At 40.2% G+C, this 23,306-nt stretch overlaps 1 protein-coding gene across 6 annotated transcripts in view; it reads left to right on the top strand.

Annotated features, from left to right (window-relative positions):
* STK38L (serine/threonine kinase 38 like) overlaps window positions 1-23,306 on the top strand; it is an 83,736-nt gene that overhangs the window by 29,300 nt on the left and 31,130 nt on the right. The window contains exon 3 of one of the 6 annotated variants that reach the window (XM_003126421.5): window positions 18,930-18,966. The exons of 4 other annotated variants lie outside the window; for them this stretch is intronic. In XM_003126421.5, coding sequence (XP_003126469.3) covers window positions 18,930-18,966 — 37 coding nt within the window. Of the gene's footprint in view, window positions 1-18,929; window positions 18,967-22,370; window positions 22,499-23,306 lie in introns of those variants that run through there. One more of the 6 variants, XM_021092162.1, reaches the window with a different exon arrangement.

Raw genomic sequence — 23,306 nt, 5'->3', positions numbered from 1 at the left:
TAGAACTGTTATTGTCCGCTGCATGTATAAGTGTATGTTGGGTAGTGTTTTGCCCTTTAGAGAGCAGTTTTACCTCTCCTACCTGGGCCTCACAACTCCTGAAATATGGAGGGAATAAGAGTATATAGAGTGCTTATTTCACTTCTGAAAATGTACACCCCACCAAAGTATCTCATTTTCACTTAATAAAAGCTATAACATGTGAGGTGCTGTTTTATGATTTACAGTGTGTCTCATTAGAAATTCACTTCCAAGGCTCATATGTGAATGCTCTTCACACCCTGCAAGATTCTCTGCTTAATTTAAAGTGTGAATAATTACCTTTAAAAAGTATAATAAATAGTGTAATGGGACTGGGAAGGATCCTCAGATGGTTATATAGTTTTAACTTTCTGATTTTAGTGAAACTATCTTGAAACCAACTCACAGGCAAGTTTCCTACTCATTTTTAAAGAAAATACTCTCCCTCAGTAATACTTACTGACATGGCAAGTTGGGAAAAAAGTCATTGTCATGTCTTGTTTGGCATTGTCTACTAATGTTTTAAAATCAATAACTGTAGAGTTTCCATAAGATTTAAAAAATTTAAAAAGCTCCACCCCAATTCCTCCCAGCCAATTTTCCCAGCTATGTTTAGCATTATTATTATTATTATTTTATTAATTTTTTTGCTCCTTGGAAGGAGATACAGTGCTCATCCTGTTTATTTAACTTAAAAAAAAAATTCTTTTTTTTTCCTTTTTTTTTTTGAACAAATCTAGTGCTGGTAATAATTTCTGACTCAGTACTTTTGGAAAGAACTACCTCTTTCCACAAATAGATGAGCCCACATACTAGGTCTTCTGAGTGAACTGGTAAATTTCCATGATGTCAGGAAACTGGGGTTTTGGGGGATGCGAGTCCTCTGGAAGAGGGACTTTTCAGGTTGAGCAGAGGGGTGTAGGATCAGGTTCTGGTATTGAATAGCCCTCAGGCCACAGAGTATTTGAGGATTTCCCATTTGAGTTAATCCAGTGCTAGCCATGGGTTCTGCATATCTGCTAGCGAAGCTGCTGCAAGAACAATGAGGAATGCTTGCTTAGAGGATCTCTGCCCTCTTTTCAGGGTGCTGGAAGTTGGGCTCAGTCATGACTTATAAACCAAGTTGAAGTCATCACTGTTTTTCTTCAGTGCCCTGATGATCACACTCAATTAAGCTAGAGCAGAGCCTACCCCATCTATTAGTTATTATTGAGCACTGGAGCCCATACTGATCTTTCCCGGTTCTGAAGCCCTGCTTATGTCAGAAAGGCCCACCTAGGCTTATTTGTCACATGCACTAATTGTTTCTGTGGGCTAGACTTGCTTTTTTCATCAGATTACAGGATTTTAAGTGCTCATGTCATCTCCCTTACTGTTTGGGTCTCTTCCTAGTAGCAAAGTGTCTGGTGCATAATGGGTGCTTATGACACCAGTCATTTGATCAGCCTTACCCCAAACCAGTGGCACTCTTAGCTTAGCTGGTTTCTTCTTTTTCTCTTTTTGGTCATCCTGAAGCCCTAACTGTCTTGCAGACATCACACAATAAATAGGTTTATTGACTATCTTATTTTGTTTTCTGTAATCAGTAACAGACACTGTAAGTTTGGGTGCAGCTTTTTAGAAGGAGTTTTTAAAAACCTTAACCTTCAGTTTGGAGGTTTGTTTCCCTGATGGGAAAAATACCTTGGCAAAGGGAATCAAAATCAAATTGGTAACTTTAATCCTGGAACTGAGGCTGGATTTGTTTAAATCATGTTTTTTTCTCCTGTTTTCAAAAAATTGATATCCAGTCAAAATCCCAACAGTATTTCAAGTTGAACTTTACAAAAAGAATCTAAAATTTAGATGAGGAGTTCCCATTGTGGTTCAGCGGTGATGAACCAGACTGGGATCTCTGAGGATGCAAATTTCATCCCTGGCCTAGCTCATTGGGTTAAGGATCTGGCATTGCCGTGAGCTGTGGTGTAGGTTGAAAGCACAGCTTGGATCTGGCATTGCTGTGGCATAAGCTGGCAGCCGCAGCTCTGGTTTGACCCCTTGTCTAGAAACCTGTGTATGCTGTGGGTGCAGCCCTAAAAAAACAAAAATAAAATAAAATTCAAATGAATGAGTGTGTAAAAATTTGGGGGGGGGGCAAAGGAAAAAGGGGAAAGACTTGTACAACAGAATGTCAAAATATATTTTACAGCTCTGAAAATAGTTTGCTTGAGATACAAAAATAAATAAGTAAATTGATGGAACAGAAAAGTGTTTCAGAATGGACTATTACCAGATGATTATCCAATGTAAAAGTTCCATAGTTACTCAAATTCAGGCTCCTAAGTCTTGGCGCACATATTTTTTTCTTAGTTTTTAAAGATGTTTGCTGCATGCTTAAGTATGTTATGCTGCATTCTTAAAATCTTAGCTTTTTAAAATTGAAAAATAGCTGATTTACTGTGTTTCTGGAATTCAGCAAAGTGATTCAGTTATATATATGTACACACACACACACATAAATACTTTTTGAGATTCTTTTCCTGTTTTGGTTATAACAGACTCTTTAGTTTTGTGAAAACTTTTTTTTTTTTTTTTTTTTTTTTTTGCTTTTTAGGGGTGCACCTATGGCATATGGAAGCTCCCAGGTTAGGGGTCAAATTGGAGCTACAACTACCAGCCTATACCACAGCCACAGCCACACCAGATCCAGGCCAAGTCTGTAGACTACACCATAGCTCACCACAATGCCAGATCCTTAATCCACTGAGCGGAGCCAGGGATCGAACCTGCATCCTCATGGATACTAGTTGGATTCCATTTCCGCTGAGCCACAATGGGAAGTCCTTTGGGTTTGTTATATTTGCATAAATTTTATTTTGGAAAGAGATGAGGAAAATAAAATGTATTATAGAGAACTTGGTGCTTTCAGGAACAGAATGCTCTGTAAATGGAATCTTACCCATTTAAAAATAAAGGTCAGGAGTTCTTGTCGTGGCTTAGTGGTTAGCGAATCAGACTAGGAACTATGAGGTTGCAGGTTCGATCCCTGGCCTTGCTCAGTGGGTTAAGGATCCAGCGTTGCCTTGAGCTGTGGTGTAGGTCGAAGACTCAGCTTGGATCCCGCATTGCTGTGGCTGTGGTGTAGGCCAGCGGCTACAGCTCTGATTAGACCCCTAGCCTGGGAACCTCCATATGCCGTGGGTGCAGCCCTAGAAAAAGACAAAAAGACAAAAAATAAATACAATGAAGTTCAGATGAGAGATGTACAGAATGGGTTATCAGCTTAGGCTCTGGATATGAGGCAGACCTGGTTCCAAATACTAGTTGTATGTTCTTGGGATGGTGACATAACCAAGCCTCCATTTCCTCATTTATGAACATGGGAAACATCTACTTCATGGAATCGTTGTGAAGATGAAAGAATGTCATGTGTGTTAAAGGTTTAGCACCGTAGCTAACACAGAAGTGTTGGATAAAACTTACCTTTGGTTTTATTTTTATTAGTAAAGACCTTTAAAAAACACTGTGAAGGGTTTTTGTTTCTTAAATTCCCCGATAGGTACTGGTCACGAAGATTAGTAAATAAAGCAACTTTATTTTCAAACCAGTTTCACAGTTTTCTTAAGAGATTCAAGCAGTTCTTCTGTTAGCAAAAAAAGACTGAAAACTGAAGATTTTTTGACTACACAGTGAAGAAAATCAGTACTGATTGCAGTGGCCTTTTCCCTTTTGCTGTGAGAATTTGAGCAAGTTAATAGCTGCAGGGAAGTTCTTCATTTTTACGGAGAATATGAGAAAAAAGTAATGGGTTTGAATTTCACTGGGAGAGATTTAGGTTAGATGCAAGAACTCTCGGTAAGGCTGCCAAGCAGATAAGAAGGACTCCTTTGTCAACCACTAAGAGACCTTTCTGTCCCCCTGAGGTTATTTCAGGGCTCCTGCGTACTCTTTGGATGCAGCTTAAACCTGCACCAGCCCTAGTGATGGATGGTGTCTTTGCCAGGATTCTGTCTGCCCCTCAATGTTGCTTAATCCTCTCGCTCATACAGCAAAGCATTTGGATACTTCTCCCCTATTTAGACAAGTAAATGAGGACAGCAGAGGTTCCCAACAAGATTATAAAACTCTTTAAACAGCTTATGGAGCTGTTTGGGCCAGAGGTCGGGTTGAGTGGGAGGAAGGTTAACACAGCCTTGTTTCTGGCAGAAGGATGGGCAAGTTGATCCTTTTATGTTTCTTTAGAACTATGAATTAGGAGTTCCCATCGTGGCTCAGTGGTTAACGAATCTGACTAGGAACCATGAGGTTGCAGGTTTGATCTCTGGCCTTGCTCAGTGGGTTAAGGATCCAGTGTTGTCACAGCCGTGGTGTAGGTTGCAGACACGGCTCGGATCCTGCGTTGCTGTGGCTTTGGTGTAGGACAGCGGCTACAGCTCTGATTAGACCCCTAGCCTGGGAACCTCCATATGCCGTGGGTACAGCCCTAGAAAAGACAAATAAAAAATAAAAATAAATAAATAAAACTAGGAATTATATAGCAGTTTTATATTTATCAAGAATAAGTGAGGTGATCATGCAAGAAAGACCAGGAATTCTCTTGGGCTGCCTTTCAGAAGTTGCAGATTAACTTTGGCTTTAGTTTTGTTTACCTGATTAAGTCTGGTCATAAAGGGGTTGGCATGATTTTGGAACAACAGAACAGTGGTTCTGGAGTCAGACAGAGTTGAAATCCCAGCTCTGCTACTTTTCTAGCTAAGAGCCTCAGTTTTTCATTTGTAAAATGCAGAAATAATACCTGCCTCGCAAGGGTAGTTGTGACAACGATTAAGTGAGATGAGGCACACAGTCCAGTCTGGCACATCATGGTGGCTGTGATGATGACAGTGGTGATGGTGATGACGACAGGGACCTTGATTATTGCTTTCCAGAGAATCATTATCTAAGCTGGGAAATTTTCTGCTAAAGACTGGATTGGCGTTACTTTTAAAAAGTTCTTTTTTTTTGCTGTTTCTTGGGCCGCTCCCGAGGCACATGGAGGTTTCCAGGCTAGGGGTCTAATCGGAGCTGTAGCTGCCAGCCTATGCCAGAGCCGCAGCAACGCGGGATCCGAGCTGCTTCTGCGACTTACACCATAGCTCAAGGCAACGCCGGATCGTTAACCCACTGAGCAAGGCCAGGGATCGAACCTGCAACCTCATGGTTCCTAGTCGGATTCGTTAACCACTGAGCCATGATGGGAACTCCTAAAAAGTTCTGTATGCTAGTCCACATAAATAAGGTCCAAACAGTAGGGTCCTAAATGTCACATGTAAATAACAGAAATTTTTACTTAGTTTGGAAAACTATACTTCTATGTACATTCTCAACATTTGAGTTTTGTTGTACTTGTTTTGATTTGATCCTATTGCTTCATAGGAAAGTGCCCTGTTTTCTAATGTAATAACTAGAGTTCCTGTATGGACTAAAGCATACTCTGATTTTTTTTTTCCTTAACTTGTATAAATTGAAATTATTTAAATATTGGCACCATGATATAAGTTAAGCTTAGCAGAGAACTTAAATCAAGCAACTTAGAAAAGAAGAAATAATTATTTAAAATATATGAAAATATGTTTTAACTCATTACAATCAAATAAATGCCTAAGCAAAACAGGTGTTCTTTTTATCCTATTGGACTGGCAAAGATTAAAAAGATGGACAGTGACCAGTATTGGCTCTCTCAGATAACTGTGGATGATCAATTAATTCTGTATCTCTGGACAGCAATCTTGCAGGTGTATCAGAATTTTAAAATGTGAATTTTTTTGACTCACATTTGGATGTCTGGTAGAATATAATAAGGAGGTAGGAGAAAGAGTGCACACTCTGTGATCTGATATGTTTACTGCAGCATTACTAAAATACCCTCCCCCTAAATGGAAAACATTTAAACATCTGTTAGTGGACATCGGTTGGAAAACAGAGTGTGCCATGCAACTAAGGGAACCTTAGTTCAAATCTTGGTTCCACTGTGTTTAACTGTACAATCTTGGGCAAGTTACTTACTCCAGCTAAGTCTCACCTCCCTCCTCTCTGATAGCAATAATAACAGCACACACATTTTAGGGATCTTATGAGGATTAAGTGAGGTGATACACAAAGCACAGTGTCTAACACAAAATGATCCATTGCATATTAGAAAATATTATTACTATGTGTTGCTTAAGAATGATTAAGTTGGATCTGTTTATATTAACATCAAAGGATGTCTGCAAGGTACTAAGGGAAAAATAAGATACAGAAGAGTTTATGTAAACCCGTTTATGTTAAAACTGTGTGTATGTGTTTTTATATGGGCATTAACATTTTGGAAGGACATAACAGTTAACATCTAATGAGCACTCAGCTAAATCACAGGCACTGTTCTAAGTGCTTTAACACATAATTAATCAACTATTTTATTAAAATGGGTTCATAGGTTTTGAGTGTGTTTGGAACAATACCTATACTTTGTGTACTTAATTAACCCTAGTTAATAATTCTCACTGCTGTCATTGTCTCTGTTTTGTAGATAAGGACCTTGATATCCTGGGAGGTCTTATAGTTTGTAAATGGCAGAGCCAGAATTTAATCCAGGCAGTCTAACTCCAGTCTGTCACCAACAGTTAAAACCAGATATTATGGGAAGTAGGATGGTGAGGTCAGTGTCACTTTGCAATTTTATATGCTTCTAGATATTCACATTTTTACGTGGAATATATTTTACTTTCATAAAAAGAAAAAAGACATTTCCAGTTTGGGGAAAAATAGTGCATTTTTATATTTTAGAAACCTTATTTCATCTGCTGTAGAACACCTATGGCAAATTCCAGGGACCTGAATATTTGTACACTTAGGTCTGCCCTCATACTCAGATGTCTTGGTCAAGGAAGTGCAGAATATATGGCTTTGAGAACCTCACTTTGGGGCATAATTTCATAAGGAAATAATTAGAGGTATGGTCCCGAGCTAAATCTGCATTACTCATTGGTGACTAACTTCTGGAATCACAGTCCTGATAGCCTTCAAGAAGCCTTTGATCACAGTACTGTGGTTTCCAGAAAGTTTGGGGTACAAGTGTCATTCTTCAGTCATCTGAAGAGCTGGCAGAAACGAGTTATTTGATCCACAGATCCGTAAACCAAATAGAGGAAGCAGTGATTTAGTGTTGGATACAGACGTCAGTGACAGAGCAGGTAGGCACCAGTGTAGTCCAGGACTGACCTGCTGTCAGTGTTCTGATGGGCAGCATCTCTGCGGGGGCCGTTCAGCCTGGCAGAGCTGCCGCTGCACTGTGGACTCTCCAGCTGGCTTGGGAGCGCCACCTGAAGGGTGAGTGACCGGTTCTAGACCAGGAGTTTCCATCAAGTAGCCAAGTGACTGTGGGCTTCACATCTGTAAATTGAGGGTGATAGACTAGATAACAGAGTTTCTGTTTTCAAATTTGGGGGTTCTAACAGTCTTGCCTGGTGGTGAACTAAGTTTGTGACCAGAGACCTTTAGTGAGTGGAGTCTTGAAAAATGCTGGGTTCAGTTCAAACAGAATGGAACTCATAAGCTGATTCATGGAAGGGTTTGCCAGTATACTTACTTGAATTACAGGATATCCTTGATGACAAAAAGCCCATACTATTTACTTTTTATTCCATTTGAGGCATTTTCCCCCCTCCTATATTTGTTTTCCGAGTAAACCATAACTGTGTTCTAAAGATCACAGGTCAACAAAGTAGTATGGCCCTATTTGATACTTATATTCTAAGCTGTTCAGGTATTAATTATAAAGGTCACTAGCACTAAAAAAAGTTTTCTCCTGCCTTAAAGTTTTTTGTTCTCTGGTGTCTTAATGAGGTTGATACATTCTGGATTTTCTCACAGTTGCAGAAGTCAAGTAATCTCTGCCTTAAACACAGTATCTGAGTCTGATGAGTCACATGGTGTGTCTGCTTTTAGCTGGGAGCAGTTTTCCCTGGTCGCTGGTAATGGTCAAAAAAATCTCTTGGGAGAGTTTAAATCACTCAGAATAACTAACATCACTCATAGCTACCTACATCTTGAAATTGTAAGCTTGGCGATACCATGTTTTAATCTGAGTCTAATCCGATCTTTGCTCTCAAAAAGGCTTGCCACTTCTGGCTTTTAGGTTGTTAAATTGGTCTGCTCTCTTTCAGTGAGCAGTTTTCATTTAAAAAGAAACAACAAAAATCAACACAATAATTATAAAATTAAAATTAAGAGCTATAGAAGAAATTGATAGAATGGAGAAATCTACATTAGGTCTCTCCTGAAGCTATTCAGTGATGTAGAAGCTTTCAGTATTTTGAATGAATGGGAAATTTGAAACGAGTTTATATTTTTAAAGTCATTTTGGGAAACTGGTATTTTACATCCTCACTTAATCTCAAGTCTGTTTTCAAGTTTCATTTTGTGTGTGAGTATTGGCTCCCCCCTCTCTTCCTCTCTCTCTCCTCTTAGAAGCTTACTTTTAGGAAAGTGAAAGGCAAGAGTGTAGGGATGACCACACTTTTTGTAATTGGGCTGCTGAGGGATTTATGTGTTCAGGCTGCTTCCCAAAGCTTGCTCCTCCCCTTTCCTTCACCAGCTTGTCACACCACCTCTCGCCACTCATCGTTTTCCTGCCTTGCCCTTTCATTGGTTATTTCCTGTCACACCAAACCTTCACCTTTTACCACTAAATAGGCAGTTTGGGTTGTATTGGTGTTTTGCATCAGGCAGTATTATCTCCCTTAAAACAGGCAAAGAAAGAGTAAAGGCAAGTGGGGGTCTTCTTAAAGCCAGAGCATTCATTTCCTCTCTTCTGGTGATTTTGGAGGGGTAGCTCCCTTATCTTTTATGAGACCGGAAGTCAGTTTAGGTGAGATTTGTGCTGCCTTGCTTTTTGATTTCGATGTGGGCCTTTTGAGTCCCCAGTAGAAAAGCTGTTTGAGGAAAGAGTGACAGTTTGAGCCCTTGTAAACATGCACAGTATGAGCCACTAAAAAAAAAAAAAAAAAAGTTTCCCTAAAAAGAAGTGTGAGATATGACTGAATAACTTGGAACAGAATTCCCATTAGTCTTCTGGTTTGCCTTCAGTTTTATTCCGTGACTTCAGACTCTTTTTGCTTGTCTTCATAATCCCACTCTAAACTAAAACTGAGAATTTGGTTCATAGGGAGAAAATTCAAGTACAGCGTTTCTTAGGAGACCACCTCTGTGGGCTGATGAGTACAAGTTGGTTCCCTTTTACTATTCCTACCTGCACCCTCAAACACTCTTAACTACCTTTTTTCTTATTATAAAAATGATTGTTTTCCCATTATTGAAAACTTAGGAGATTCAAAAAACTGATAAAGGGTAAAATTTAAATCATCAATGCTTTCACACTGTATTTCACCATAATTTATCTCCCCTTTTCCTCTGTATAGTTGAGTTCTTTTTTTTTTTGTTTTTTTGTTTTTGTTTTTGTTTTTTTTTTTTTTAGGGCTGCACCCACAGCTTGTAGAAGTTACCAGGCTAGGGGTTGAATCAGAGCTGCAGCTGCTGACCATAGCCACAGCCACAGCAATGCCAGATCTGAGCCATGTCTCTGACCTACACCCACAGCTCACGGCAACACCGGATCCTCAACCCACTGAGCAAGACCAGGGATCGAACCCATATCCTCATGGATACTAGTCGGGTTTGTAACTGCCGAGCCACATGGAATATCTATATATTACCTGAAAATAGAACTTTGTATCCTGTTTACTTATTATTTCTTATTTTCTTAAATTTTGGAGGATAAATTTTCTTCAGTATTATTTCTATGCTATTTCATGCTATCATATTCCATCAGCCACTTCACCTAGTTTTAAACATTTATTTATTATTTTAAGTAATGGGCTTTGAGTAAGAAAAAAACTCTAAAGATCTTTGCAGTGATTTTGATTATTTTCTTAGCATAGATTCCCGAAGGTGGAATTTTTTATGTCAAAAGATTAAAAAAAACCTTTAAAATTCTTCATACAAAGTGCTATGTTCCCTACCAGAAAGGATAATATCCTTACAAGTTAACATAAGCCCAGTGAATGGTATCATCAAGATAGTGACACAGGTTATTCATAACTTCCTTCCTCCTCACAAGAGTACCAACTAGTGATTACCTATAGACCAAACCCCAATGTGAAAATCCAAGAACCCACGGGTGATGCTGACACACCCCCCTGGGACTACAGAGATGAAGAAAGACCACATTAGAGGGGAAGAAGGAGCAGCTCCCTTCTGAAGACATTGCTGCTCCCCCAGCCAGCCAAGGGCCAACACCAAGAAGGATGCCCTGAGTCTGTGGGTTTCCCAGTGGGCAAAGAGCCCAAGTTGGATATCCAGCCCCACTCGGTGTTGTGGGATGCTTCCTGGGAAGCCCGTTTGCATCTTACCTCACAGGGATCACTGGGGAAATTTGCAGGACTCAAACCACTGGTGGACACTAGAGACAGAGAAGGGGGGCTGAGGTTCACAGCAACCAGCCCTCAGACCTTGGCAGACCACATTCCTAGTTACAGTGGTACCTGCGCAGAGATCCCAGCCAGTGGCTCTGCCTGATTTGGGTCTCCAGCCAATGAGCATACTGGCCATGGAGCCCATTCTGTGGTCCTACCCAGACAGGGGATCACATTCACAGTCCTACCTAACCACTGAATATAGCTTCCAGTCCTTTCTGACCAGAAGACTGGTCAGAGAACCTGTACAGCCATGGAGCTCATCCTACAGCCAAGCCAGCAGCCTTGTTACGTAGCCTGTACAGTAACCCTGGGCAGCCTTGGAGCCCAGTCTTTGGCACTGGCCAGCTGTGGAGCCACCCTCCTTCTCTGTTCTGCAGCAGAGCCCAGCCCAGAGCCCTGCTCACTTGTGGAACATAGCCTGTGGCCTTGCCCAGGCAGAAAGCCCAGCCAGTGACCCTGTCCCATCACAGACCATATCCTACAGCCCCCAGCTGTTGAGGAAGCCTGGATACTGGCCCTGGCCTTCTGAAAAGCACAGTCTCTGGCCAATCCAGCTATGAGATACAGCCCCTACCAACCAATGAACCCAGTCAGTGACCTTGTCCAACAGTAAAGCTTAGCCAATGGCCCGCCTAATTGCAAATCCCGGTGTGGGGACCCCACCTCAATATGGAGTCCATCCAGAAGCACCATCTGGTCAGCAGGCATAACCTGAGACCCCACCCATCCAGGAGCAATTGCAGAGCCCAGACTATAGCCCTTCCTATTTATGGAGTCCAGCCACAGCACCATGCTGCCAGGGAACACAGCCTGCTACCTCATTGCACCAGAGGTGATTGCAGAACATAGCTAGTGGCCTCACCAGATCATGGGTACAGCCAGCAGCCCCACCTAGTTGAGGGGCCCTCCCGGCACCCCTGCTTGAATGTGGAGCAGTCAGAAGTCTCACCCAACCACAGAGCCCAGCCAGCTTCATTCCCACATATGTCAGAATATGGACGTGACCTCACCTAACTAGAGACCCATGTAGGAAGGCCTGTCTGGTCACAGAGACTATAGCTGACCTGTCCAGTATTTCAAGCTGAGCCAACTGATGAATGTCTTTCCCAGCTGAAGTGTAACTTTAAAGACTTGAGGAGGAGACCATTTACCTTAATTTACAGACACCAATACAAGGAATCAAGGAACACAAAGGATCAGATGAACATAACAACCACCCAAAGAAACAAAGAAACCTCCAATAACTGACCCTAAAGCAGTGGAGATCTATGAATTGTCTGACAAAGAATTTATAATAGCCCCTTAAAGACATTCATTAAACTCTTAAGAACACACAGACAACTAGGTGAAATTAGGAAAACAATTCATGAACAAAATGAAAAATCCATCAAAGAAAGAAAACCTCTGAGCAAACAAACATACAAACCAGACAAATCTTAGGGCTGAAGAATACAATGAGTGAAAATTATTGTCAGAGATGGGGTCTCAGGTTGTACAAAGAGAAAGTGAAGTAAATCTGCAGACTAGGGACCACCATTAAAAGAGATACAGATATTCAGAATGCCAGAAGGAGAAGAGAAAGAGAAAGGATCAGAGAGTTTATCTAAAGCAATAATGGCTAAAAACTCCTCGAACTTGCCGGAGCAAATAGACATTTGGATTCAGGAGGTCCAGTGGACCTTGAATTGTTTGAACCCAATGGACCTGGAATTGTTTGAACCTGTAAAGGGCTCTGCTGGAACACATTATAATTACATTATGAAAAGCAAAAGAAAAACAGAGAACTTTGAAAGCAGCAAGAGAAAAGTGACTTGTTATAAAGGGACTGTTAAGTGGATTTCTTAATAAAAACTTTGCACTTTAGGAGAGAGTGGGATGATGATATTCAAAATGTTGAGTTCCCTAGTGCAGCGGGTAAGGATCTGGCCTTGTCACTGCCGTGGCTCAGGCTGCTGCTGTGACACAGGTTTCATACATGGTCTGGGAACAGCCATATGCCATGGGTGTGGCCAAAAAAAAAAGTTGAAAGAAACAAAAGCTGTCAGCTAAGAACACTATACCTGGTAAAGCTGTTTTTCATAAATGGAGAGAAAAAGATTTCCTGAACAACAAAAGCGGAGGGATTTCATCATGCCTAAATATAACTTAAAAGAAATGCTAAGGGGAGTTCCCATCATGGCTCAGTGATTAATGAATCCGACTAGGAACCATGAGGTTGTGGGTTCGATCCCTGGCCTTGCTCAGTGGGTTAGGGACCCGGCGTTGCTGTGAGCTGTGGTGTAGGTTGCAGACATGGCTCCGATTGGACCCCTAGCCTGGGAACCTCCATATGCCATGGGAGCAGCCCAAGAAATGGCAAAAAGACCAAAAAAAAAAAAAAAAAAAAAAAAAAAGAAAAAGAAAAAGAAAGAAATGCTAAGGGGTGTTTTTCAGGTAGAATTTAAAGGATGCTAATTGACATCATAAAAGCATATGAACGTGTAAAATCTACTGGTAATGGTAAATATAGTCAAAGTCAGATTCTTTAAAATTGTAGTTGTGACATGTAATTAACAAGTCTAGTTTAAAAGTTAAAAAACAAATGTATTAAAAATAACCATAACTGGAGTTCCTGTCATGACACAGCGGAAACGAATCTGACTAGGAACCATGAGATTGTAGGTTCAATCCCTGGCCTTGCTCAGTGGGTTAAGGATCCAGCTTTTGCTGTGAGTTGTGTAGCTAGCAGACGTGGCTCAAATCTGATGTTGCTGTGGCTGTGGTGTAGGCTGGCAGCTGTAGCTCCTATTAGACCCCTAGCCTGGGCACTTAATGTACCACAGGTGTGGCCCTAAAAAGAAAAAAAATCTTTTCTGACCACGATAGTATGAAACTAGAAATCAGTAACAGGAGGAAAGCTGGAAAATTTATAAATATATGAAATTAAATAATACAGCCCTAAACAACCAACGGTCAAAGAAAAAAATCAAAAGAGAAATTTTGAAATGCAGAACAATTGAAAATGAAAACATAGTATACCAAAACTTATGGGATGCAGCAAAAACTTCTAAGAGGGAAGATTATAGTGATAATTGTAAAGCATTCATTGAGAAAAAAAGCTCTTGAATAGATGACCTAACTTTACACCTTAAGGAACTAGAAAAACAACAAACTAGGCCCAAAGTTAGCAGAAGAAGGAAATAATAAAGATCAGAGCAGAAATGAATAAAATAGAGAATAGAAAAACAGTAGAAAAGATTAATAAAACTAAGAGTTGGTTCCTTTTTTCTTTTTCTTTTTTGTTTTTCAGGGCTGCGCCTATGGCATATGGAGGTTCCCAGGCTAGGAGTCGAATTGGAGTTGCAGCTGCCAGCCTATGCCACAGCCATAGCAATGCTGGATCTGAGCCTCGTCTGCAACCTACACCACAGTCATAGCAATGCTGGATCCTTAACCCACTGAGCAAGACCAGAGATCGAACCTGTGTCCTCATGGATACTAGTCAGATTTGTTTCCCCTGAGCCATGACGGGAACTCCTTTTCTTTAGTTTTTATATTCACCTTTTGAACCATTTGAAATTTATTTGCTCTTTGGACTGAAATGAACATCTGACTTGCTTTTTTTCTGAATAGATAACCAGTTGTTCCAGCACATTAATCGAATAATTCTGTTCCTTCCACAGTCTGTGATGAGATTTCTTCTTAAAAAGACCAACACTTTTTTTTGGATCAAGGTTATTTTTAGCTGTTTTTTGAATGTTGTTCTTTATTTCCTCCTCCTTGCTACTTTTGTGAACAGAATTATTTTTCAAGTTCTAAATATATATCTTTAAAATTAACCTTTTAATGGGAATTCTGTTGTGGCTCAGTGGGTTAAGAACCTGACTAGTATCCATGAAGAAGTGGGTTTGATCCCTGGTCTTGCTCAGTGGGTTAAGGATCTGGTGCTGCTGCAAGCTACGGCATAGGTCACAAATGGGGCTCAGATCCTGCATTCCTGTGGCTGTGGCACAGGCCAGCAGCTATAGCTCTGATTCAACCCTAGCCTGGGAACTTTTCATGTGCCCCGGGTGCAACCCTAAAAAGACAAAAACCAAACAAATAGATAAATAAAATTAACCCTTTAAGGCATGCTTTTTAAACTTTAAATTGAAATTTAATAATTTAAACTTTATTTAGAAAATAATTTATTTTATTTTCACTGACCATATTTTTTTTTTAACAGAAGCAAAACATATAGAAAGCTCATGTTGTTGGGTATTGCAAATAGATGGGAACATGGCTGTCTGACAAGGCAAAGGGCTGATGATACTTCCTTTGGGCACATTAGATGCTTCTTTGTTCATCTTACTCCTCCTCTTTCTAGTTCAGAGCCACAGCTTAGATCTGGTAGCCCAGAATTCTCCAGACCACTGTAATTTCTCACACTCTCCTGCTCTCCAAGAACTTCTCTAGGCTGTTGAACTCATGTCTATAAATTCTATAATTTCTAGATATATAAATAAAATATTAATAAATATATATCTCTATATTTATAATCTATTAATTCTTGTTTTTTCTCCCATGTCATTTTTGTTTTGTTTTACCTCGAATAATTCTCCGTTACAAATAGGTTTGAAGTCCTCACTGTGGTCCTCCCTCCCCCTGCACCACACTTCCTGCCTTGCAAATTGTGATTTTTTTTTTTCTCTCTTTTAGTCTAATGAAGGTATGTTCTTGTGTGTACTAATTAATAGAACTTGATTTAAAATTATTTTAGGGATGCTTCTGCTATCTAAAAGCCTGGTTTTTTTCCCATTCCAGTGCTTAATGCTTAATTTATCGGTATCTGAAGTTGTTCAATATTTCAGCTAAGATAGTTTTTTCTAGTTAACTTTAACTTGGTAGATTCAGCTGAGCATCATTTGTAGGCAAACTCTAATACATTACTAGACAGAGCATTGTGTTTTTTATAATAGAAAAATGTAATTATGTAAATATATTTAAGAATAGATGGCTTCTTTCTGAATATTTTAAGATCTATAAACTTTAAGATCTATAAACAGGCCAGTTTTTAGATAAAATTACTACTGCTTTGGCAAATTTAATTTAGTTTAGCTGTTTAATTTAGTTTAATTGTTTACATTTGCTTCATAAGCACTTTCCCATCTCATTTCAAGCTAAAAACACAATGCAGAGGGATTTTTAGTAACTATTTGGATCAACATACTTAGGTAGTAGTTGGCTATTAATGGTATTACTCTGCCCAAATAAGCTTCGGAAAGCTCAACCTTTGAATTGTATTTTGGTCAGCAGGAAAAGTGCCTCGTAGAAGAATTTTGAAGATAAGAATGATAATGTTGACTTGAGCACCACTATGGCATCACCACCAGGCTTATGACACACATAAAGCAAGGAAAACTGCCTGGACGAATTCAAGTGAACAGAGCGCAACACTAAATAGAGTCACATTATCTAAACACAAAAGCAAAAGCTCTTAACTGTAAACACAGTATTTCATGAGAGTGAGAGGACTGACTAGTTTTTCTCTGGAATACTTTCTCCTATCCTAGTTATATCCCCAAATCACTTCCAACTTCTAATAAGACTTCTCCCACAAGTTTTTTTGTTTGTTTTTTTGTTTTTGTTTTGTTTTTAAGACTTCAGGTTTTTCTATTTAGAAAACTGATAAGTACTTTTTGATGCATTTCTATTCTGTCTCCATTAAAAGCATTCTAAAATTTTAAACCAAGAAGGTTTTTAAGACTAGAAGAGATAGAGAATATCCTCTAGAGGCTAAATTTGCAAACTAACTTAATCAGAATAGCAGTTTAACAGGAGGAATGAGGAGGAGGATTGGGTAAGGAAGGGAAGAAAATCATTTCTGTGCATTTAATTTGAAGGAGGAGATGTGTTTAAAATATTTTCTCAGTTACGGAGTTCCCATCGTGGCGCAGCAGAAACAAATCCGACTAGGAACCATGAGGTTGCGGGTTCGGTCCCTGACCTTGCTCAGTGGGTTAAGGATCCAGCGTTGCTGTGAGCTGTGGTGTAGGTCACAGACGTGGCTCAGATCCCGAGGTGCAGTGGCTGTGGTGTAGGCCGGCAGCTACAGCTCTGATTAGACCCCTAGCCTGGGAAGGGTACGGCCCTGAAAAAGAAAAAAAATTTTTTTTCTCAGTTATGTATTGATTTATCAAACCACTTACATGACATTTCTCTGTACCAGGCACTATTCTAAGTCCTTTACAAATATTAACTTTCATAATTCTTAAAAATCTTGCATTAATATAATAAGCATGCACACAAATTGGCCATCACTATCTTCATTTTAGTCAACAGGAGACTGAACCATAGAAAGTTCAAGTAATTTGCCCGAAGTCACATCTCTGGAGAGAGTCTGGGCCACAATTCGGACCTGGCAATTTGGGCCTTTAACATGGGGCTCTGCCATGCCTAGAGCATCCCATCAGCTCTGTAAGGCTGGCATGGTTATATCCATTTTACTAATGTGATCCTGGGTCTGCTCCAGCAAGGTCACCTTGAACTTAAATTCTTTCCCCACTGGAGTTAGCTCTTTTTTACTTCCTATTCTTGTTAATGATATCAACATTTACCTGGTCATCCAAATCTGAAACCCAGAGGTAACGGTGGATTTCATTCTTTTAGCTGAGTGTCTGAGCCTTACTTTTAAGTTCTTCTGCTACTATCTTAAACTGGGCCCTCATTTTTCTTTATTAAACTGAGGACTGTAATCTCAGATGCTTGCCGGAAGCAGGCTGGTAATAAAATGAGTTAAGGAGACTGACCCTGAGGGAAGAAAGTTGGCGGACCCAGGCAGGATGGAGAGTTGCAAGGGAGCGGCTGCTTCTCTATCCTTGCTGTCCACTTGCAACAGGAATATGGGCTCATATTTTACAGATTGGATTTTTTGAGAGGAAGCAGAAGTCTGGATTTTTACATGAAATCTTCCAATTTCTGAATCACAGTGCAAGTTGCACAAAATATGACCACTAGTTTGTAACCCTGACTTTATTATTGAGTCCCCCTAACCTGATTTACATCTTCCAGCTTAATCTACTCTCTGCCTTTTTGCCATCCACCCTCTTCTGGTGTAATATATCTGAAGTGCCAATCAAATAGGATTTTAGGGGTGGTTAGGAGGATTAAATGCATTAAAACATGTAACATTTTTAGAAGAGTTCTTGCTACTTGGGTAAGCGCTCAGTAAATGTTCCTTATTGGCTGTTCGTTCTTCACTTTATTGAACGCCTTGAGTGACTCTCTTTTTTTTATACGCAGGATAGTTTTTTAACGTGACAGAAAAGGAATTTTATCATGATTCCTAGCTGACTTTCCACCTTCATCTTTGGCTATCAGCAAATATACTCAAACCATCCTCTACACTTAAGTGTGTCGGTTGATTTCATGCCCTTAACACCTCTTCCTCCTCTGCCCTGTGCTTCTGACTTGTGAACTGCCCGCCCCCCCACACACACACCTCCAGCAAGATTCAGTTCAGGTGCTTCCTCCCCTCTTAAACTTCTGACTACACTTGTCCTTGGAGAGCTGATTCTTCCTTTCTTTGTGTCCCATTAGGATTGTAAACTCCCAAAGGGCAGGAGCTGTATTTTTTCAATCTGTGTGTTCTCAGTGCTTTGTGCAGTGCTGGCCAGTTGTGTATATCTGTACTAAATGTTGGTTGGAAATAATGCAACTAGTAAAAGTTAGTGCTGGGACTTGAACTCTCACTTGACTGAATTTCTTGCTTTTTGGGTCATACCCCAGAGAGGAAAGAAGCTGTGGTTGCTCTGTTGTCATTAGGGACCCAGCAGATACAAGTCTAAACTGAGGACCTGTTGTTGTCCCAGACACTGTGCTCGCAACTAATGATGAATTTAGGAAAAGTTTTATACTGAAGGCATCAAGGATATTTTGTCCTCTGAAATGTAGTATGTGAAAACTGAGGTGAAATCACTGGTCAAATGGTGTTATTTTACCAGTCAGGTGAGCAGCTCTGTTTTCCTATTTTAGAAATTTGATGGTAAATGTTTGGAGACACCACATCTATTTATAGATGGCCTGAGTGCCAGTTTTGTTATCTCCTTTCCTCAGGCTCAATAAAGGAAAGAATGTTGGACTTAACGATTGGTAGTGTCTCCATTAATGAATAGGGGAGTCTAGAGAAAACACGTGAACAGGAAATTCAAGGGCACCTAGTGTTGTTTTTATCAGTCCAGGAATTCTAGACTTGCAAATTATATCCTGTTCTTTTTCTGGCTAAAGAAAGGGCTTTAATAAAAGACAAAGAACAGTGTGAAATCCATTAAAGGAATAAATTTGCAATATAATAAGTGCCAGTCATCCAGATCTTGCTTTGTAATAATTTAGTCACTTCTGTTTTGTTTAATTTGAATTTTATAAAGCTTATTTGTGTCTGGTACGAGAGTAATACTTTTTTTCTTGGTCTTTTAGCTAAACTCTAGAAGATATTATTTAATCAAGACTAAAGGTAGGCTTTTTGGCTTTTCCTGCAGTTGTATCTCTCAGGTAAAATTTGTCTCTCTGAAGGTTAACATAACACTAAATGATTCTGTTGTTTTTTAATGAAAAGGAAATTCTTAGATGTGAAACATATAATTTAAAATCCATTCAATTTGATTTCAGTTACTTACTATCATTTACAGAATGTCTGCTGTGTGCTCATAATTTTGCCAGGTGCTGTGGTACTTTTGTTGCAGGAAGGGGGACCCCTTCCAGGGCTCATGTCTAACACTTGGAAAGGAATTGTCCGAGGAAACGCATGTGCTGACAAAGCAAAAGACTTTATTGGGAAAGGGAGCCTGGGCAGAGAGCAGCAGGGTAAGGGAACCCAGGAGAACTGCTCTGTCACCTGGTTTCCAGCCTTAGGATTTATGGGAATGGGGTTAGTTCCCGGGTTGTCTGTGGCCACTTGTCTTGCTCAGCCCATGCTTGGTCTGGCCCATGGTCCTTTTCGGTGGCATGTTCTGATAGAGATCAGGTGCATTTAGGGTGGCATGGCTGTAGACCCGGTGGCACATTCCGATGAGATCAAGTTCATTTAGGGTGGTATGGCTGTAGACACCTTGGCATGTTCTGCTCTCATTCAAGATGGATTCCAGTGCCAAGGATCCTGAAAGGTCGGTGGTCTCCTCCCTCTTACTGGCCCCTCCCAAATCCTCCAGGTTAGTCTTTAGGGGGACCCCATTCCTTATCAGGGTGTCCTGTTGTGAGACAACTCATGGAAGCAGCTTTTAGCAGGCCTGGCCAAGGTGGGTGGTTTCAGTCAATGATCCCCTAATACTTTCATTGCAAGGGTGAATAGGTATAGGTTTTGCTCTGATTTGGTTTTTAAACAAGGCATCCATGCTTGCGTGTATGTCTCATAACTAGGATGGAAAGAACATAGTGATTATGGTAAAATTATATGGCCTTTGGAAATTGTTTTTCATTACTTTATATCCATTTCTGGATTTTGGAGTTATAATCTGATTATGTCTTTATGTGGGGTAAAGACCTAAGTCATGAATTTTTATCTAAAACAGTTTCATATTTATTTCTGTAATTGTTAATGCAAACAATTTCTGTTGTTTGGAATTGTTTTCAATTCCCTAACATTTTTTTTTCTTATTTCACAAAAATTTCCCCCTAAGAAATTTCAAAAAAAATTCTTGCACAGTAATATTTCTGCCCACTCATAGCCCCTCAATTTTATATCATCAGCAGGACTTAATACTGGCCATCTCCTCTAACTACTTTGAAGTGGGCAGAGGTGTCCTGGGCAAGATAGTGATCAATCTTCTTCTTTTTTTTTTTTTTTTTTAAGATTTCACCTTATCCTTATGCCAATAAACAGTTACATTGAATAACAGTTCTCTTTGTTTTGGTGCCCTGCTCACCAAGCAGTCTTAAATTTTTACACGCAGCTTGCCTATAAGGACAGTGTGCTTTTTCCAAAGATGCAAGTATCTGTTTCATGTTCCTCACTTTCTTATCATCTAAATCAGTAAATTGCCCATATGTCTTACGCATCAGTCTCTTGTGAACTTTGTGAGGATAAAGTAGTTTCCAGAATTCAATTGCTGTGGAACACTGGCAGCTCAAGGCCAGACCTTGCTCCTTGGCAGACAGAGCAGGGCAGCCTGTTCTGCGGCGAGGCCCCTTGGCAGCCTGTCAGCTGCCATCCAAGGCCACACCCTGAGTTCATCATTCATTTTTCTTTCTGATTTCTACAGGCATTACAGATGTGTTACTTCTTTGTCCTTTTTTCAAGGGACATTATAAAAAGTTTTGTTAGGTTTTTCACCACTCACTTTGTGAAAGGAAAATATAGACCTTGGACCAGTATGGTTGGGTCTTGACCTTTTTCCCTCCTGCAGATTGGCAAACCAATGTGAAAATTCCATATCAGCTACAGATATTCTGTACAAATCAGAAAGTATTCTAAAATCCCTAAATATTTATTCTTTGTTGGGATTTCTAAGTCCTGCCCCCCCCCCACTTCAAATACTGAAAAAATGTGACACTTTTTTTTTTCAAACTGGTATTTGAAGGTATCTATCTATGGATTTAAATTTTAGATCCCTAAAGCAGGGTCCCTAGAATACTACTACATATTGTATACCTATCCCCCTTGTGAGGATTTAGGATACATATTAACATATTAATGTTGCTGGCAAGTCTTGCAATGAGAAACTTTGTATAATCTGGATTTCCTAAATTTATTTGATTTCCTCAACTTCCAGTCTACCTTCTTCAGCTCCCTGCTCCCTGCCAAATAAACCCTCAAATCCCAATTAGCAAACATGATTTGGGATGTTTGCTCTATACCATCCCTTTTCCTCCTTTCCTTCCTTTGACTCCTCCTCTACATCTGATCCTGGGACTTAGAACATGAACTGAGTGATTCTGAGATTTCCAAAGATGGTGTGGCAACTTTGCTTTTGGTAGCATTCCAGAAGACTAGCTTAGAGCTTGAAAATCACTTGACCAGGATAACTTTTGAACTTATGTTTATTAATGTTTAAAAAGTAGCTCTCATTATTATTAAAGCATTTAACATGTAAAAAATTAAACTAGGTGCCTAAAATAATGTCTTTCATTTGTATAAACTATTGTGGCTTTGCTCTATGTTATCTTAGATGGCCTTAGACCCAGCCTGTGAACTAGGCAGAGTGAACTCTGTCGGTCCTTTCTAGGGGAAAAGTGACTTGAGTTCATAGTGTTCTGGTGATTTGAATAAATCCATGTGATCAGTTAGCAGCAGGACCTGCTTTAAATCTCTGCATATCTGACTCCTAGTTTCAGTAAATTTCTTTTTCCACAGTTGCCAACCTGTAGAGGCAGTTTTTTGCTAATTCTTTCAACTCTCCTTCCACCCCCACCCCTTTTGATCGATGGACTCATTCATTCACTAATACCTACTACGTGTCCAATGCAGTGCTATTTTGATGCATACTCAAAAATGGAGCAGGAAAAGTTCTTGCCTGATGAGATCAGCAGATGAAATGATCAGCACCGGTACCTGGGATACGTTGTTAGAAATGGTAGAGAACACACCTGAAAGAATGCCATTTGATCTCTTCAGATAGACATCTCTGTTGGCAGGGAGCATTAGAGAAGTCACCGCTGTAAGACTTCAGCTAAACTGGGCAGTTAAGGATCAGCAGGATTCCTGCAGACAGAGGGAGGGTAGGATGAAACTGGCTCTGGAATAGGTCACATGAGGGCTTGGAGGCACAAAAGGGCCAAGTATGTTGGGAGAAGAGTGAGTGGTGAGGAAGGGCAGCAGATAAGGCCAGAAAGGCAGGTTGCAGATAGTGCGGGGGTGGGGCTGGACTCTGCGGCTCACCAGCTGTGTGACTTCTCCAAGTTTTACTTCCTTTCTTTACTGGGCTCCAGTGAGGATGAACTGCAGTCATGCCTGGGAGTGTCACTGTCTTAAATCCTCAAGAGGAAAAAGGGGGAAATCAATGAATAAACAATGATTTAAAGGTCCTGATGGATACCAGCCCTCCATGGATGTGAGTTGTCCTTGTTTATCTTGCTAAGCTAATTTGACTTGTTGTACACGCTATGAACAATTTTAAACAAGTAGTATGGGAGTTCCTGTTGTAGCTTAGCAGTAATGAACCTGACTAGTATCCATTGGGTTCGATCCCTGGCCTTGCTCAGTGGGTCAGTGGGTTGAGGATGTGGTGTTGCCATGAGCTGTGGTGTAGACCGCAGACTCAGCTCGGATCCCTTGTTGCTGTGGCTGTGGCTGTGGTGTAGGACGCTGGCTGCACCTCCGATTCGACCCCTAGCCTGGGAACTTTCACAGCCCTTAGAGGACCAAAAAAAAAAAAAAAAGTTATGTTATCAGCTTTCTTATTATAGAAAGATTTAGAATAGTCAGCAGAGGAATAAGTTTATGATATTAAAGTAATTGGTGCAGTTTTAGACATAACGAGGCTCAAGCAGTAAATTGAGGTATAAACCCAATAAGGCAATGGTAGAGCTGGGAATTTGCTATAGTTAAAGTGTTTGCTTTTCCACCTGTTTTTGACTTGTTTGGTAATGACATGGTTCATTCCATTATCCCGGAGTCTAGTCCAGTTCACGTCCATATCCAGGGGGTTTGTGTCTTAATGTAATTAAGAAGTGGGTACTGGGGAGTAGGTGGCAGATCTGGAGGAATAGTTTTCAGCTAAGACTGAAGCATTGGATGGCCACCCTGGCAACCTGGATCTTCTCTAGGATACTCTGTCTCCACGTGCATAAGCAAAAAACCTCTTTATTATGTGGAGCCACTCTAGTTTTTTTCTAGTCCAGACATGAACTATGTAGGCA

This window comes from Sus scrofa, chromosome 5 (assembly GCF_000003025.6).
Source record: "Sus scrofa isolate TJ Tabasco breed Duroc chromosome 5, Sscrofa11.1, whole genome shotgun sequence".
Classification (NCBI taxonomy): Eukaryota; Metazoa; Chordata; class Mammalia; order Artiodactyla; family Suidae; genus Sus; species Sus scrofa.
Note: the sequence above shows the minus strand (reverse complement) of the source record. Positions and strands in the feature narration are given on the sequence as shown.